Here is a 19,026-nt window from a genome sequence, read left to right as displayed (position 1 = left end):
GGCGTGTGACGTTTTTGCCAGGGCGATACTGGCACGGGGAGGAAACTTCAGCAACCTCACCAGAGACAAAATCAAAATGATATTTCGTCTGTTGGAAGGAAAAGAGGTCAACTGGGCAAGATCAGTATTCGGCAACCTCATGGACATGGTAAGACCGGATTCAGCCCGGTCGTGGGGATATGCCGTGCAACTCGGTAAGATCTTCCTACACTTGAACCTCAACGTCGGTCCCGGTGTTGGGCTAATAAAACGCTGCATCATTCGATCGAGGCAATTTCTTCCAAGAACGCAGTCGGCCTCCAGTTCCACAGGTGGCCGAAAGAAGAAAGCCGCAAAGAAAGATGCCCCGGCAAAAGCAAAGACCGGAGGAAAGAGGAAAGAAAAGATAACTTTCGAAGACCCACCGCAACAAGCGCAAGATGAGGAGTGGGCCTCTGAGGAAACCGACACGGAGAGGACCGAAGATAGAACGGTCCATGACGACGATCATTCGGCTCGGAGTCCGAACGATGCCGAACAAAGTGCCAATCCTGAGACCACCGAGGGTGAAGAAGGGGTTGATACTGGAGCCAATGATGAAGGCTACAACAAGGAAGAGGCCGACGAGGCCGAGGCCGAAAGATTAGCCCAGAATATCTTTCTGGGCATTAACAAGCGAGACGAGGACGTTATAGACTTGTATTTGGAGTGGCATGAGCACCGGTTCAGTACAAAATATAAAGATATCCTACCGAGCTTCCCGCAACAGAACTGCATCGAGAGATTGGAGGAAGTAGAGGACATGATCCTACGTCTCACAAAATCCAATACAATTCAGGAGGTACAATGCCGAACCTGTCTCCTGATACCGAGAAGCCATCTTCGGAAACTAAGAAGGCGCATCCGGAAAATTAAGGAGGAGTATACCGAAGGGGGATCGGTGTCTACCGTAGCACCGCGAGTATTAACAAAGCTCGAAAAAGGCAAACTGGAAATACGTCAAGAGATAGAGCGGTTGGAAGCAATATGCAATCAAAAACAAGTTCCAGTATACACCGCTCCGGTAATCGAAGAATTTCCAATTGACTGCCCAACACCTTCAAGAGAGGAAGTTGAGACACCAAGGGATATTGAGGCACCGATGCAAGAAGACGTTGAGGTACCGACTTCAAAAATTGTTGAGGTACAAATTTTAGAAGATGTCGAGGTACCAATCTCAGAAACTGCGGTAACGAACTTGGAGGATGCGGTCACATTAGAACCCCCTAATGAGAATGCTGCACTGATAGACTCCAGTGAGAGAGCCGATCCTGATCCCACCGAGCAATCAATTCTCCCTCCACCACCGGAAGCCACCGCTTCGGTCCCTCCTAAAGAACAGTTTGAAGACCGGCTCCAAAAGTTTGAAACATCCGTTTCGGGGCGGATTGATGACCAACTTAAGAAGTTTGAAATGTCCATATCAGGGCAGATTGAAGACCGTCTTCAAAAGGTTAAGGCATCAATATTGGAGCAGATTAATGACCGCGTACTTGAACACGAAGTGTCAAAGTTTCAACCGCTCAAGGATAGATGCGAGAACATATTCGATTCGGCCCTGAAGTTCACCGACGCAACAAGGCAGCTTCTGGATCAACATCAAGCACGCCTAGCCGAACTCAGCACCGGACTGTGGGAAGAGGCCGGTGAGCGCGAAAAATGTGCTCAGCATACCGCAGCTCTAGAAGATGTGACCTCCAACTTAAAGAAGGATTTCGAACGGGTCGACACGACAATCGACCGGGTCTCAGTGCTGGAAAAGACAAATGAGAATCTCGTGGCCGAGGTAAAGACACTCACTGAACAGATGGCCGAAATTCTAAAGGCTAAGGAAAACGCGGACGCCGCGGCTCTAGAGGCTGATGCCCAAGTAGCTAAAAGGGTCCAGGATGAGCTGAACGCCGAAGCCAGCAAAGATAAAGAGGCACCGCGATTGTCTCAGCTGACCGAAGCAGAATTAGAGGCCGAAAGAATAAGAAGGGCCGAGATCCTATATCCAGGGTATGCTGCGAAAGTGGCCAGTCAGGCCGCAGCGGATGCCGAACGACTGGAAAGGGAATCACGAAGGCTGGACGGATTTGCAAAGGAACACGAGAAGAAGAAGAAGGCGGCCGCCTCAGTTTCAACACCGAAGAAGAGAAAGAGGCAGGCTCCTAAGAAGGTTCAGATTGTCGAAATGTTCAATGAAATCTCTGAACCGGTCACTACGGGTACTTCGCAGCAAGCCGACCTAGTCGAGGACGAAGACGAAGAACAGCTGCGGTACCGGTCTAAAAGACCACGATCCTCCCAACAGACCAGGCAACCGCAACCGCCACCGCAACCGAAGAAAAAGAAGAGTGCCTATGAATTCACGGACTCGGAATAGGGACTATCCTTCTTTTTCTTATTTGCCTTAGTATTTATGCTTTGTCTTTTCCGGTTATCTATAAATATATAAAGTTATTTTTGAATACCGGCCTTATTTTACATTTCTACATAGTTTTGATAATTTTAAATAAAATAATCAAAAAGGGAGAAATTGTTAGATAAAAGATAGAGATTCTTCCAAACCTCCTCCCTCAAAATTTTTCGAAAATTCTCTAAGTCTTTTTCAAAAATCGGCCAAACAAAACAACCGGCCTACGGTTGCAAACTTACATGATTTTGATAATTTTAAATAAAATAATCAAAAAGGGAGAAATTGTTAGATAAATTCATACCGGTTCAAATAAACCTAACTTAAATAAACCTTCCATGCAGGAACAAGGAACCGGACCGGATGAATAAGAGAACCAACTGAAGAAACCGAACCGGTCAAAACATCATACCGATCAAGAGTATTCGGAGCATGACCAAACAAAGGAAGGATCGGCCAAAGCTCAAAACCGGAACCATCAAACAGCCGATCAATCCACAAGACAAGTATAACCGAAAGAAGTCCGGTTACTTCACTATCAAAAGACATTCGGCCAAGTCAAGTGGCCGACCTGTACAAGAAGACACTTTGGGTATATGTTGAGAATGATACCAAAGGAACAGACTGAATACTTCCATATCCATGCAAGTCTGAGGAAAGACTGTAGGCTGCAGAAAACAGTACTACCGGATCCTTCTACTTCGGGATAAGCCAGAAAGGAAATCTTCAAAGTACAGACAACTGTCCAAACAGACAGTGCCTACATTGAGTAAAAGACAAACCCGGCAGGTTTGCTTTATAGACCGGTAGGTCTGAAACAGGATACCAGGTCTGAGATTGACCGTCAGGTCTGAGATTGACCGTCAGGTCTGAGGAGACGACCGCAGGTCTGAGACACTGAATCACTGCATCTCTGATCAGCCAATCAGATTCAAGGCAGTGAAATATGACCGTTGGCATATTTCACCTATAAAAGGAGGCAGTTAAAGAAGAGTAAATGCGGGATATTAAGGGACATTAAGAGACATCAAGCTAGATAAGCGTTGAGAGCATTTACTACAAGTGATAAAGCTGTGTTATTCTAAGAAAGCCTAAGTGCTATATTCTAAGTGTGTTACAATTTCGGTGTGAACTGTAAGAGTGTTATCGAGCAGGAAATAAGTCTCGATCGGATTGTACTTGTATTCCTTAGTGAATATCCTTCTCGCGGTTTCGAGAGGAAGGGGTGACGTAGGAGTTTTATCTCCGAACATCCATAAAATCTATTGTGTTATTTACTTCCTGCCGGCTTCATTATATAACCGACTAACCTAACAATACCGCTCCAAACCGAATCGACATTAACCATACCGAGTATCCAGATTGCCGAAACTGACCCTCCATCTCCAAGTACTCATCATCCGAAACCGACTGTACCTATCATACAAGCATACCGCTTCAACCTGAAAGCAAACCTCTTCCGCGCTTGAACCTAGTTCAAGGGTTTGTGACAGGTTGTGTAGTATTGAAACCCCGGTGTTAATCTCTAACAGGATTAACCACCACCCTACGAGTGAGAACCGCTAACCGGTCCAACCCCCGGTCCACCAACGGCGACCTAGATCCTAACACCCAACATACCATCCGATATAAAATCAAGGTTTGATATCATGGTTTGTTAAAGCTAGTTCAAATGTGTGAAAAAATTATAGAGAGGCAATACGCGTGAGCTATTACAATACGCGTGAGATCTTCTTTTTATGTCATTTTATGATCTATAAGACTTTTACACATCATTACCAGCTACCAATGGACAATTCGATACGAAATCTTGATATCAAGGTTTGTTGGAGCTGGTGATGATGTGTGAAAATATTATAGAATAAAGGGTTATTGTAATATGTGTGAGTTGATATAATAGAGGGTTAATATAGAACGGAGGGATATTGTAATATGCGTGAGTTGATGATACACATATTACAACAATAACTCACACATATGACAATACGTGTGAGTTATTGTAATATGCGTGAGTTATTGTAATACGTGTATTACAATAATAACTCACGCATAAGACAATACACATGAGTTATTGTTGTAATACGCATATTACAATAACTCACGCATATTATCATATGCATGAGTTATTGTTGTAATATGTGTAATTTATTGATGCAATATGTGATTGTTGTAATACGCATATTATAATATGCGTGATTTATTGTTGTAATACGCATATTACAATAACTCACGCATATTGTCATGTCACTTATGTAGTTCTTGAAAGAAACTAAGATACATATGTGTAAAGCATGTCACTTTTGTAGTTTTGACAGTACAACAATTAACACTATAATTTGAATAGATATGCTGGAGTTATTTCAATCCAACCTTTCAACACTAAGAGTCGCTGTTTGAAGTACACTTAAAACATTATGTTGCATCAAAATCTACAAAAATTAACACATATTTCATACAATATAATTATTCAACAACATTAATTTCATACAATATAATTATTCATACAACATTGTCTTAATGAAATGCCACAAATGAAATCATAAAATACCTGAGCAATTCGTTATATAGATTCAACAAATGAGCAATTGTTACATTGAGCAGAAACCATAGGGATTTAATTTTTGGGTACGAGCAGTAGCCAGAACATGAGTACAAGGAAGACCAGATACATCAAATACCCTACAACTACATGTCAATCCTTTAAAGTCAACTTTAAAATAAGATTCATCGTTATGCACATAAAACTCGAATCGGCTAAGTGAATTGACATTATATAATCTAGCCTTCTTAGCTTGCTCACGTAAGAAATTTTCATAATTTTGAGATAAACGTTCTGTGTGATTGAACGTTTTTTCACTTATATTATGAAACCATTCTTGTATTGTGAATCTTAAATAGTCTGCTAAGGTTGTTATGGGACACTTTCTAGCATTTTCTCTCTGACTATTAAAGCTCTCAGCGTAATTGCTTGTTATTTGATTGTATCATTTACTAGGGAAAAAGCACGCCTGCATCTCTCCATCCTAATATCTGCCAAATTGATAGCAATACGAGGGTTACTAACCCTGATCTTGTTAAAATACCGATTAAACATTGAGACGTTGTATGCACGAGAAACCAAATCAAACTTTGCGTGGCAGTGATCAATTTTAAATTTGGTCATTATAATAATCTTGATGTGGTATGTGAATGCACCGTGATATACTTTTGGAAAAGCTGAGCACAAGGCATTGACAATACTTGAGTGTCTATCGGATACAAAGACGAGATTTAGGACTAACCTAATAATTTTTCTTAGTTTTTGCATTAAATATGTTTAAGAGTTATTTTTCTCTAATCAACGACGCCAAAAGCAACATAATATAGTTTCTCATTTGCATCTAATGCTATAACCACCAATAGTTGACCTTCAACCTTGTGCTTAAGAAAACTAGCATCGACGCACAATAAAGGACGGGAACAACTTCTGAAACCTCTAATTGAAACGCCTAGACATGAACATATACCTAAAATGGTCGAGCTTATCCGTCTGAATGTCTGTTATGGTACCCAAATTATTCATCTCTAACATTATAGGTATGATGGAAATTTACCATAGGAATCATCTACAGTTCTTCGCACCACCATTAGAGTCTTTACCCTGGACCTCCAAACTTATTATAACTCATCTTTGTTCCATAAATTTTCTGAATGTCTTCCATTATTTTCTTAGGCATGTTATCATGGTGATGGTCCATGTACTTGCTCTTTATTCATTTCCCAATAACCCATGATGATGCTTGCCTTTCATTCTCTTGCATTGTCACAATTGAACATGTATGATCTTTTACAAATTTCCGAATCTCAAACATCTCCAATAATTTTATTTTCACAACACGCAATCTTCAATTGCAATTCTAATCTAAATATTTCACATACCAAAGTTCTTTTTTAACTTCTTCATTTTGAATTTAAAATGATTAGTTATCGCATATTTATGTAACCTCAGTTGAAGTTATTTTTTATTCTCAAATAATGTACTGACTTCCAATCCGATTTCGCAATTTAATGCCTCAGGTATCGGATTTTCACTACTTGATATATTACTAGCAACCCAATCACTACAACTTGGTTGGGTACTAGCAACCCAAGCACTGCTCTGTTGGGTACTAGGAATCCAATCATCAACCCCCTCATTCAGACACAAACATGGGTTACTAGAAATCCAATCACCAACTCCCTCATTCAGACGCAAATAGGGTTCTTCTTCTATGTCATTTTGAGTTGAAAAGACAACCTAATGCCGTTGAAACTTCGGAAATACGTTAGGATCATTAATTTCTGGAACCACTATACTTTCTTGAGTTGGGTTTGTTGGATTTCTAGGTAGTGAATTCTCTACTAAAGATACACATTACAGTGCGATGGTGGAGTGATATCGATGTTTCATGTAAAAAGAAGTTCATATCCATATCTTGTTTGATATCAGTTATATAAGAAAATTTGACATTCATACCTAGAGTATTAAACTTGGTTTGAAGCAATAAATCATATCCATATTTATCAACATTAGTAGCAAAATAGATCATATCAACTAATTCGACATATGTAGAATTAAGGAAAACATTCAAACCTCTAGTTAACATTGGAACAAAATGAGTAACATCATCTGTAATTTTCCACTCTCCATCAAAGTAAACAATTACTTGAGTTGTAATTGAAAACAATTCAACTATAATTATACGCATATTGTAATGTTTTTTTTGTTGCTTCACTCACGATTTTTACTTACTTCTGTTGTTCATTTTTGCAGATGGCGTCAACCATAACTAAGGATGAGTTTTCTGCTAGGGTATTATGGAAATCCAATGCAGCAACTTTCCCAGAAGTTTGCTGCAATGCATCTAATGGATATGAGCCCCCTATCCAATATGTTCATTGAAGAAAACTTGTGGGAAATTCTTGCCACATTGTATTTCCTTGAAACCTATTAGGAAATTCCTCCTCAGTGAGCAATACACGTAAGCAACAATACGCGTGAGTGAGCATACCCATTTGAGAACGAAGAGTCGTGGGTCTTCAACTGCTGATCTTGAACGAACGGAGAGGTCGTGGTCGTGGCAAATGGAGCAGGATGGAGGAATATAATTTTTAGAGTTGAAGAGAGAAAATTGTGAGTCGAAAGACTTTTTTAAAGTGAGGGAAAATTAAGCTTTATATACTATGAAATACATGTTTTACATTATCCGCGTTTTATGTAATATGCGTATTTCATTATACGCATATTACATAAAATGTGCATGTTGAAATACGCATATTACATAATGCGTGTATTATGTAATACGCGGTAAGGGGGCGTCTCGGGGACAAGATGGACATTTCACAGGCCAAAAATGTCATTTTTGCAAGGTTTATGAAGCGTGGATCATTTTTCGAATTTGACCCATTATCATGGTTATTTCGTCAAATTTCCCAAAATATGTATTCAAAACGACGCCGTTGTACTTGGCTGTTCATTGAGGGTAATTTGATTTTTTTCTTTTTTGAGAAAATTCATAATAAATTCGAAAGAATAAATAACAAATGACAAAATTTAAAGAGCAAATAATAGTTCTACTAAAATATAACAAGAGAATCCGATCACTAAAATAGTGAAAATCTAGCTCTTAAATATTTTAATCAACCAAATTTTGCCATAAATATTTCAACAGTTAAACTATATACAAATTAACTTACAAAAAAAATAAAATTAAGAGTTTAAATCAAATACAGAGGTTATAGAGGTTATAGTAACTAGTAAGCCCACAAAATCTAACATAAGTTGTTTCCTGAGAAAATAAATAATAAATTCAGAAAAGTAAAACAAAAAATGACCAAATTTAAAAAGCATCTTAAAACAAAGAATAATAGTCCTAATACAAAATTTGAACAACTAAAATAATGAAAATGAGCTTTTTAATCAAATTTGCAGTACATATTTCATTCAACATGTAACTTTAAACAAACTAATTTAAAAAGAAAATTATGAATTAGATAATAGAAAGAGATACAGAAACACGATATAACTTTAACACAAGAGAAAAATCGCAATTCGACAAGAATCTTCCTTCCTCAAGAACTATACAAATCATTGCTAACTAGACCAAATGTGAATAATCAATACTAGAAAGGTTAAGATTCTAGTAAAAAGAAATACAAGAAAGATTCTCACCAATAGATTTTTATTTACTTTTTGATAAATGACATTTTCATAAGATTGAAAAAATGAAGAAGCCATTACAATGTAATTAAAGTAACTAGAGAGTAATCACCCAATACCAACTAAGGGATATTTTTCTGGCTCGCCTAACAACCACCTAAATAACCTACATAGTTCTGAAAATTGTTCTTACTTGTGCCAAACATCACTATAATTGTAGTTGGGAAAAATATGCAACTATGCTTCTTTCTATCAATGAAACATTGAACCAATTCATTGATTGAAGGATAGGCTATACTACCTCAAGGAAAGAGTAGAAACACTGTCGTGAGCTGGCTGGTGAAGATAGGCCAGAACCAGGGGAGGAAGCAGACAATGCGACAACCCCATTACGATTTCCTGAGATAACTTCTTTAAACAATAATAGAAGATAGATATGACAATTAATAAAAGGAATTTAGGAAACTTGAGATTGTCAAATATGACAAGTTTTAACATAACCATAGAAGTTCATGTATAATTTAATTACACATCAAATCTCCTTCTATTTCCCACCAACCACCATTAGTCCCATCACCAGTTTAAAGAGTAACCAAAGAAAATATAACAGTTCAAAGATAAAAAAGAAAATCCCAATTCAGCTGTCATCACCACCAAACTTTCCTGTACTCTAAATGATAATAATAATCCAAAATAAAACCAATTCGAAAAATCAATCCATGGTCATCGGCTGGCTCATGCAGCATCTGAAACGGGCTTTCCTAACAGTTGTTAAAATTTCCATCTCCGCATGTTCAAGCATCTTGACAACATCTGAAAATGGAGGTCTAACATCCGAATCTGCATCCCAGCAGCGGGTCATGATCTCACGAAGAACAGGAAGGCAATCATTTGGAATATGGGGCCGAAAACCTTTATTAACAACTGCAAATGCTGCCTGGACAGCTGTCATGTTCTGGAAAGGTTGCATCCCGGTTAAGAGTTCCCATAGGACAATCCCAAAGCTATAAACATCTACTTTCTGTGAGTATGGTCTGTGCTGGATCATCTCCCTGCAGTAGTTGCAAAGAAACAATTATAAAACAAGAAATCCAGTTAAATAATAGATATTTCAAAATCTCAATCTTTATCAAGTGAAATGAAAGAAGCAAAACCAACTGCTAAATACAAAGTGAGTTATTAATGGCTGGTTTAGTATGCATTTTTCTTTTCATCTCGATTATGATCCGGAAAAATCTATATTTGTTATATTTTGTAAAAAATAAAAACCAGAGAACTTATTAACATAAGAACCTAAAATGTGGGAAACAAAGACTAGAAACAGGAAACAAAGGAGTCGCAAGTGTCCAAGCCTAAACTTGTTATGTCAATCCAAGTCAATCATAGAACTTGTTAACATAGATTTGAGAATAAGTGTGAAAGTATTAAGCTAAATATATAATTTTTCATAATTAGTTGGACTATATTATTCCTAATTAGTCTTTTGTCCTTCACCAACAAAAGGAAACAAAATTCCTTGGAATATTTATAGTGAAGCTTGAACAATAATGTGATAATTAGTACTAAGTGGACCATCACATAAAAGAGAACTCAGTTACAGTGAACTCATGAGGGAGGGAGACCCCAAAGGATGATCTTAGCATGCAAACCGAGTGGGAGAGCCACAATGAAGAAAACTATTGTCGATGAGAAATTTGATTTTGACTTTTGACGGAATCAATAATGAGGAAACCGTCAAAAAAGTTAATTGATGAGATATTGTCCTGAGTACGGAAAAAGACTAAAGCGAAAATCAACAGGTCAAAGCTTGAAAAAGAGACACCAGCTTTATAGGGTGGAATAATGATGGGAGAAAAGGCGGAGCACTTTCTTAATGCATCCACTAAGAAAATATGCTCCATGTTGACCTGAATCCTTTCAAGAATCTCGATATAGAGCTTTTTGTGTTTTTGGTACTTTCCATTTTCATTGATGTATGTTGCTCTCCTTCTAACTAACTCACACCAACTAATGGCATGACTTGTATGACTATAGTTTGGTTTTTTTCCTATAATTGATGCGATTTTCGCATTGACTGTTAATCATTGAAAAGATTCTCACTTTTCATTTATTAAGCATAATTATCTAAGCAATGATAATTCCAAATAAAAAAATGGAAAAGAAGAATTCAGGGAATGGTCTTTGTCAGCACATTGTGGCACATTTGGTTTGAGAGGAAAAAAAGCATATTTAATGACGTGAAAAAAGATGTGTTTGACGTATCTAAGGAAAAAGAAAAAGGAGATTGTGAGAATACAAAATATTTAATGGCGTCGAAAAATATTTGTTTGTCGTATGTAAGGGGAAAAGAAAAAGAGTTGTGAGACTACACATGGTAGGAGTGGGGTGGGGTATCAAGACATATATCTAAATTTTGTTTTAGATAACCATATTGTAAGTCAAGATTATTGTTTACCATCTAAATTTTGTTACATAACCATATTGTAAGTCAAGATTATTGCTTACCTTCTATGTTATGTTCCCAATTATCCCAATTTTGGATTCAGATGAGATCATATTTGGAAAATGAACTTAATCATACCCACATTAAAAAATTATTGACAGTCCTAGAATGTTAATGACTCCAATGTTCTCTATCAAAGACATATATGGATATGTTGTTCATCCTTTTCAATTCTCAACTAAAACGAATAGGCCGATACACCATGTCAATCTCTTGCATTCCGCGATTAATATAACATCTTCCAAAACATGGAACAACTTCAACAATTTTACGAAACAAGATAGGAAGATCAATACAAACTCATTCATCTTTGGAAGATTAAACTAAAGAGAATGGTATTTCTTCAATTGTCGTCTCATGTGAATTGTCAAGAGTCACAAAAAATCTTTTACATGAAGAATGATAGCATCATCATGACAAATTGGCTCTAATCTTGTATATCTCCATCATAGTTTGAAGAATCATGCTGGTGACACTGGTGATTAAACAAGATTTGTTGTTACTTCAATTACGTATCAATTTCATATTGTGAAGCCTCATAATGAAATAACATTTTTCCTTTGCAATGAAAATCAATTGTGTGCGTTGGAACATTCACAAATGCTCGAACAACTATCTTCAGGGCACCAATGGAATCGAATCCTCACCTTGCTCACATAATTCTTCCACGTTCTTAAATATTATTAACTCATGGGACATCAATATGCGTCTAGTGTTTAATCTCCTTCAGTTTATATAGATCATTATCGTAGTTTGTAAATCAAATTGTTCGTCCACTATCATGTTGAATCAGTCCACGAACATGGTGGCTCTTAATCTTGTATATGATTCACTGTTGATGTACCACGGTGTGACGACACCGATGATTCAACAAGATTTATAACCATTCTAGTCGTATTTGATTGAGATCTAGTCTCAATAACTTCATGTTATGATGCCTCATAATGAAATAAAGTTTTTGTCCTTTTCGCTTGAAAAATAATTGTGTGTGTTGGAACATTCACAAATGCTCGAACAATTACCTTCATACACCTTTAGAATTGAATCCTCAACTTGCTCACGTAATTCTTGCAAGTTCTTAAGTATCATTAACTCACGAGACAAAATAGCGTATAATGTTGAATCTCCTTCAGTTTCTAGAAGTCATTAATCGGAGTTTGGAATCTTTGTTCATACACCGTCATTTGAATACAATCACGAAACATGTTCATCTGACAAAGTTGGGCCATCCACATATCTAATAAGATTGTTGTCGTATATCATTGAGATCCTATCAACAACTTTATATTACGATGCCTCATAATTCTTCTTACACCATTGGAATCGAACTCATAGGACATAATAAACGCCAGGTGTTAGATCTTCTTCGATTTCTAGATCAGAGTTTGTAATCAAATTGTTCATGCACCATTTTGATTACAATCATGAAACATGTTCATCCCGCAATGCTTTAAAATACTAAGACAAAGTTGGGCCATCCACATGTCTAATATCTACAAGAACTTGAAAATGAGAAGGCACCTTGTGGTCATTGAAGAAGGCTCCACACTCTCGCGACCAACTAAATGCATTGGTACTAGACATGCGAGACAATTTTTGTGCGCGAGAATAGTAAGAAACTCATTGTATTACTTTTATTCTTTTTCCCAATCCACTATAAAATAAAATACAAAGACAAACCCTAATCTAAATAGGTATAAACTCGTTGAACTTCCAATACGAGAGATTTAACTGAATTGCAAAGTTGCAATACCCTAGTTGCCAATTCTATCCTTCAGCAAACCTGCGTGGGGTTGACAATCGTCGCTACCATGCAAACCTTCATTGCTTCTTTGATTGGAGACAAAGAATGGAGCACAACACAAGGTCTTTTGTGCTTCCGGTTGGCTATGGCTTAATTGCGATGCCTCAACATCTTGCAGTCGACTTCAGTCCAGTCTAGAACTTTGGGGCATCATCAATGGATTTGCAACGGAGTAAACAAGGATGAGCGATAAATGTGGAATTCAAACGACAATGAAGAATTGGATTGTGGCTGATGATGATGAAGATAGAGGGTGCCTGAGTAGTCGTTTGTTGTTTCACCAGGGCGAGACGTGGATGAACCTTTAGAAACTTATTATGTGAAGACTCGTTCTAGGAAGATGAAATCGTTGATGGCGAGTTTTCTTCACATGTTAATAAAATATTCGAGGAGGAGAAGATTCTAGCTCTCATATAAATGATAGCAATCAAAATCTAGTGTTGAGATTTCAAAGAAGGATATCAAACCAAAATAAAGAAATAAAAGAGACTTGAACAATTTTCCTTAATGTTCAATGTATGCATACATTAATAGATATTAACATTCAAATAAAACTGTAATATACTAAATATTATCAACTTGACTAAGATATTTATCCTAATGGACTAAATAAAAATGAACAACAATAATTATGTAACTTAATTAGGTGTTAATCTAATTAACAGTTCAAAACGGTACTTGTTTTGTATAAAAAGCTTGGCACAAAAGTAGGGCATATGGGAATTAACATGAAGGGAGGATGTTAGGAATGGGGTTTGGCTAGTGTAGGCATGAGGAACTCATCAAACAAAACTAACAGAAGTGTTTCCAGATAATAATTTTGTTTCCAAACATTTCGAAAGATGGAAACAAAGAACAAAACTAGAAGAAGATCGGAATGAAGTTTTTTGTTTTGTTTTGTTTCTGTGTCATATTAAATTTCGTTTCCAAACATTTAAAAGATAGAAACAGAAACAAAACTGTTTACAAATGAATAATAATACCATAAAGACCCAACATAGTTGCACCTTATAACGTACTCCTAACATGCATATTTTGTGCAAGATGATCATTTAATGACCTCAAAATACTATCTCAAGCTAGAATATACACAAGATTGAAATCTAACTGCTAAACATTCTAATAAGATGTGTATAAAAACCTTTCAACCATATATAGATTTCAGTTTAGAGAATTTAGAAGACTTACGGGGCCATCCAACGGTATGTCCCAGTTTCAGGTGTCATTCCTTCAGTTTGCACCTCGATTCGAGCAACACCGAAATCTGCAATCTTGATCGATTTGTCAGAAGAAATCAGAAGATTGTCAGATTTCAGATCTCTATGGATCAATCCAAGTCCATGCACATACGCCATTCCCCTAGCAACATCCAAAGCCTGCTTAACCGCCACCTTCAAAGGCACTGATCGATTCTGTCTCTTTGTTAAGAACTGCCGAACTGAACCTCCTTTCGCATATTCAGTTACAATGCACCACACCATTGGCTTACGACATGCCCCAATAAAACGAACAATATTCGGATGCTTTAAAGTAGCCAGCATCATAACCTCCTGCTGAAACTGCTGTTCCATAAACTGCGCTGTCTCTATATTACTATTTGGCTTCTCCAAAAGCTTAATAGCAACATCTTCACCGTCGTAAGTTCCTTTATACAGCTTCCCAAAAGCTCCCTGTGCAAAAGCTGATCCTATATTCAGCATCCTCAAGTCTATTGTCCATTCTTCAAAATTTTGAAGTCCCTCAGTAGGGAAACGAGGATCCATTAAAGCTTGGGCTAGGGCATCATCACTTAGGGCATGAGAGACTTTACCGCGATTAACACTCTGTGCAACAGTATAGTTTTTTACACGTTTCAATCCTTGGTGGTTTAACATGCGGGTATTTGAACCATTTGACCCAACACTACTATTATCTACTGACATTGCAGCAGAACCCCCAAAGTTGGCCATCTGCAAGTTAGCAAAACTGTCGATGGACATGTTCGACCCTTCACCAAGTTTGTGGTAAAACCGCTCAGGAAGATCATAATGGTCATGGTTGTTATCATTATTTAGATCAGGCAATCCATTAAAATTTTGACCTTCCAACATTTTGTTCAGCAATAGAATTGTAGCTAGCTTTGATGATTCCTGTTGAAAACCTACAGCCAAGTCATTTAATCAAATTAGTTCAGACAAAAGCTAGCTTTACATACACAAAGAAACTGTATATGAAAGGAAAGGAAAGGAAGATTGTTGGTTTTTACTTTTTAAACAACAAAAGGATTACCAAACTGAGAAGCAATAAAACCCTCAATCTGATATCTCATCATCATCAATAACTTCTACCATCAAAACATTTAAAACATCAATTATAATACCAAAATGACTTTACTTGATTTTTATAATATTTTAAAATCAATTTCCCATCAAACAAACTTTTTTTCTAGAAAAAAACACCAAAATGTTTGATTTTTTTTTATTGAGACCAAATATTTATAAATTCAACGATTTAGACAAGAAGCAAAAAAAGACTGTATATGGAAGGAAAGGAAGATGGTTGGTTTTTAAAACAATAAGAAGATTACCAAACGGACCTATGCATTTCAACCTATAAGGCAGATTATATCACATTTAAGCATCATTTCCTCATTGAAGAAAACCATTGAAAAAATGGAGAAATTAGAAGGAAAAAAACTCAAAGTAATTAACAGACATCAATTTCTCTACAAGCAAGCAGATAGATAAATGGAAAGAGACCCATAAAGAATAAACTATCAGAACCTCAAGCAGATAAATTAGGGATATCTTTGTGATCTAAGTGGAAAATTTTGAAGCTTGAAAATAAGGTAATGAGTACCTCAATCGATGTGGACTGACTACAAGATTCAACTCCAGGAGCTAGCCCGCAGCGCCGCCGGCGATTGAACAAATAAGATGACAGATAACCGATTCGCTAGAGTGAAGTATTTCCCTTCTTCTGTTGAAGAGAGAGAGAGAGACAGACAAGACAGAGATGGATGAGAGAGAATCTCAATTTTCCTTTTACCGGGAAGAAGACGGTCATACATTAATTACCCTACAACCTTCTTTGTCATACACGTGGCAGAATAATAGACGTAAGATTAGAATGTCATGCCTAGAAACCGTTGGATCTGATTTCAAGAAATGTAGGGACAGTGATGGTAAAACTCCACTGGATTTTCCAAATTTCGGCTATGCATTAATTGACCAATAGAAATTTGCCAACTGTACTATAGACTGTTGATTCAGACATGAGGCGTACATGCAAGAAACTCGCACAAAAAGTGCATCATTTTTTCAAAATTAAAAAAAGTGATATCAGTTATTTTTACTTTTTTGGTATTATTTTGTTTGGCTAAGATTGAATATTATAATATTACAGAAATATTACATATTAAGGTTGCGTTTGATAGGATATATACATTAAATATAAAATTAAAAAACTCAAATACAGCTCTCTTATACAAATAAAAATTAGCATATACAATTTATATATTTTTTTAATTTATATAAAAAAAATTGATTTCATGTTTTAATTTTTTTAAAATTATTGTACTATTAAAATGGTTGAAAATGAGTTTCTTTATTTTGAGCAGTTAAGTATATTTTTTTAAGAAATATTTTATTTTCCCATATCTCTAATTTTTTTACTTTTAGTTTTGCACTTTTTTAATTTTTTTTAATTTTTTTTTTATCTTTTCTCTTTAACGGTTGATTATAATAATTTATAAACTTTAGTTTTTTATGTTTTCAAAATATTTAACTTTTACTAAAGTTATTTTAAATTAATTATATTTTTTATTTTATCTCTCTTTAACGGTTGATTATAATAATTTATATAAACTTTAGTTTTTATATTTTAAAATAATTAACTTTTACATGTGGCCAGTATGAGTTTATCTGGATAAGTTTTAATCATATATATTTTTTTACTTTTAATTAATTATATTCAATTAAGAAATAAAAAAGATTGTGAAACAAAGAAAAAGACATTAAATGTAATTTTGATATTTAACCACCTTTGAAAAAAAAAGATTTATACAAAAATGTAATTTTTATATTTAAAATTAATTATAAAAATTAATTATTAAATCAATTTGGGTAATATTTTAGATTTAAAAATAATCAAACTACAATTTAATTAAAAAAAATCGTTTTAAATTATTTAAAAACAATTAATTTAACAGAATTATTCATTTGAATGAAAAGTCGCCAATTAATTTTTAATTTAAAATTAATAAAAATATTTGTATACATATATAAACGTATATTTGATAAGACATTCTTTTGAATTCAATATTTGGTGATACTCGGCAAAAGGGTTTTCGCGTAATATTTTTCATACTCGTTAAATGCGGTCTCTAATTCATAAAATTTTGATTATTCAATTGAAAATTTGATTTTACATTTTATTTAACCAATTATTTTTAAAGTTTTAGACATGTATGTGTTTTTCTTAAATTTAAAATTATAAAATAATATTTAAATGCTGGTATCTGCGATGGATGTCGAGAATTATTGAGCAAAACACCAGAAAAATGTCAGTTTAAAGCATTACAAATTAAAAGTAAACTCAAACATGCCTTTATCAAAATATTTTTTATGAAAATATTCTAAAAATATTTTGAAATCGTTTTATATTTTTTCAGATTTTTAAAAATAGTTTAGGGCTTCTAATTGTTAAAAAACAATTAAAAATGAAAACCTCAAATAAACAAGCCTTTAGGCAAGTGTATGGGTCGCGAATCGGGTTGGATACGCGGGTATAGAGCGAATTAGGCATGTGGTAAACAGGTTTGGGTACCCGGTCAAAGCGGAGAAGAGACTCTCGGTCGAATGCGAAATTCTTTGGTCAAGGTCAAGATTTCTCGATCGCGTCTAGTGGAAGGCTAGTTTTCTCGGTCAAAAACTAAACCCATACAAAATTCTCGCTCGGATGCTGGATTCCTCGGTCGGACGTCAAGAACATCGACGGTAGTTTTAAGGGTTTTAATTGGAGCCTCCATCCTTCAATCTGAAGGCCTAAGAAGCTTCATTTAATCCCAGTGATCATTTTTAACATCATCGTGATGTATCAATCGATCAGGAAGACGTTCTATTTGATCCGAACATTTTTTTGGTAAAAAAGAGGATTTTGGTGTTTAAGATTCAATTGGTTATAAGAAGCTTACCAATAGTTTCATACATATTATGAAATAGAACCAAAACATGAACACTAACTATTCGTTTTGACCAATTCAAAAACTAAATTTTTCTAAATTTAGGAAATTTTTAGTTTTTAAGCAAATATGCTTAAAACTGATTGGAATTGATCCAAAACCACTACTAACATCATTTAGAAAATGTTAAGAAGTTTTTCAAACCATAATTCTTGAGCGAGAGCTCAAGAATAAAAACCCAATTTTGAGATTTTTTTTTTTAAAATTTGGGTGTTTTTGATTTAGGTTGATTCGTTCAATTTGAATTCAGAAGAAAGCTTTGAAATGATATTATGATTGAATTTAAATCAAGAAAATCAATAATCAGACGGTATAAGAGACTAGTCGAACTTAAATGTAAGAACTTCAATTTGAATATGTAGTTCGAATTATAGTGTGAATTAAAGTTTACTATGAGTTAGAGAACACTCCTGAACTTTTTATGAAACTTTAGGATGATCTAGAAATGAACTTTAAAGACTTACACAAAATTTTTGAAAATTTCAAAAGCTTGAGACATTTTAATGGCGGATTCTGTGAAGTTTTGATTGGAGGCTTGTGGTTGTGTTCCTTGGCTTCGTCTTGGTTGGAGAATGCTATTTATAGCCTCCCTAAGTCGGTTGTGGATGCAATTGAATTGAATTTCAGATAAAAGGTCATTAATGGATTTTGTCTGTTCTTGATCAACTTTATTAGTTTAGGAAATGATCAAGCCTATGATAATAAGTGAAATTATCAATATATTAAGGTGATAATTTCAGCTTTTGAACCAGCCAATTCGGTTGAGTATCGCCGGAGATCCATCTTTATAAAAATAAAAGATCACGGCTAATCATTATTCTGTTCGTCGCGATGAAGAAGACGATCTAGGGATGAAATTGTGTCGTTTTGGGCTAATGCGCAGACCCTTGGGAGTTTCGTCCAC

At 35.4% G+C, this 19,026-nt stretch overlaps 1 protein-coding gene across 1 annotated transcript; it reads right to left on the bottom strand.

Annotated features, from left to right (window-relative positions):
• Window positions 1-9,021: 9,021 nt before the first annotated feature.
• LOC124911872 (serine/threonine-protein kinase STY13-like) lies at window positions 9,022-15,887 on the bottom strand. Its single transcript, XM_047452403.1, has 3 exons — window positions 15,740-15,887; window positions 14,090-15,041; window positions 9,022-9,646 (listed from the first exon to the last, which is right to left on the bottom strand). The coding sequence occupies exons 2-3, from the start codon at window positions 14,989-14,991 to the stop codon at window positions 9,307-9,309; spliced, it is 1,242 nt and encodes a 413-aa protein (XP_047308359.1). The 5' UTR covers window positions 14,992-15,041; window positions 15,740-15,887; the 3' UTR covers window positions 9,022-9,306.
• Window positions 15,888-19,026: the final 3,139 nt, after the last annotated feature.

This window comes from Impatiens glandulifera, chromosome 8 (genome assembly GCF_907164915.1).
Source record: "Impatiens glandulifera chromosome 8, dImpGla2.1, whole genome shotgun sequence".
Classification (NCBI taxonomy): Eukaryota; Viridiplantae; Streptophyta; class Magnoliopsida; order Ericales; family Balsaminaceae; genus Impatiens; species Impatiens glandulifera.
This window is presented reverse-complemented; position numbering and strand designations above follow the sequence as displayed.

What these genes read in the sequence shown, in the direction of transcription:
- LOC124911872 (XM_047452403.1), bottom strand. Translation starts at nt 14,991, where the DNA reads ATGTTGGAAGGTCAAAATTTTAATGGATTGCCTGATCTAAATAATGAT. An exon ending in ACATACCGTTGGATGGCCCC is followed by an intron (nt 9,647 to 14,089) that starts GTAAGTCTTCTA and finishes CAACTACTGCAG; the next exon opens with GGAGATGATCCAGCACAGAC.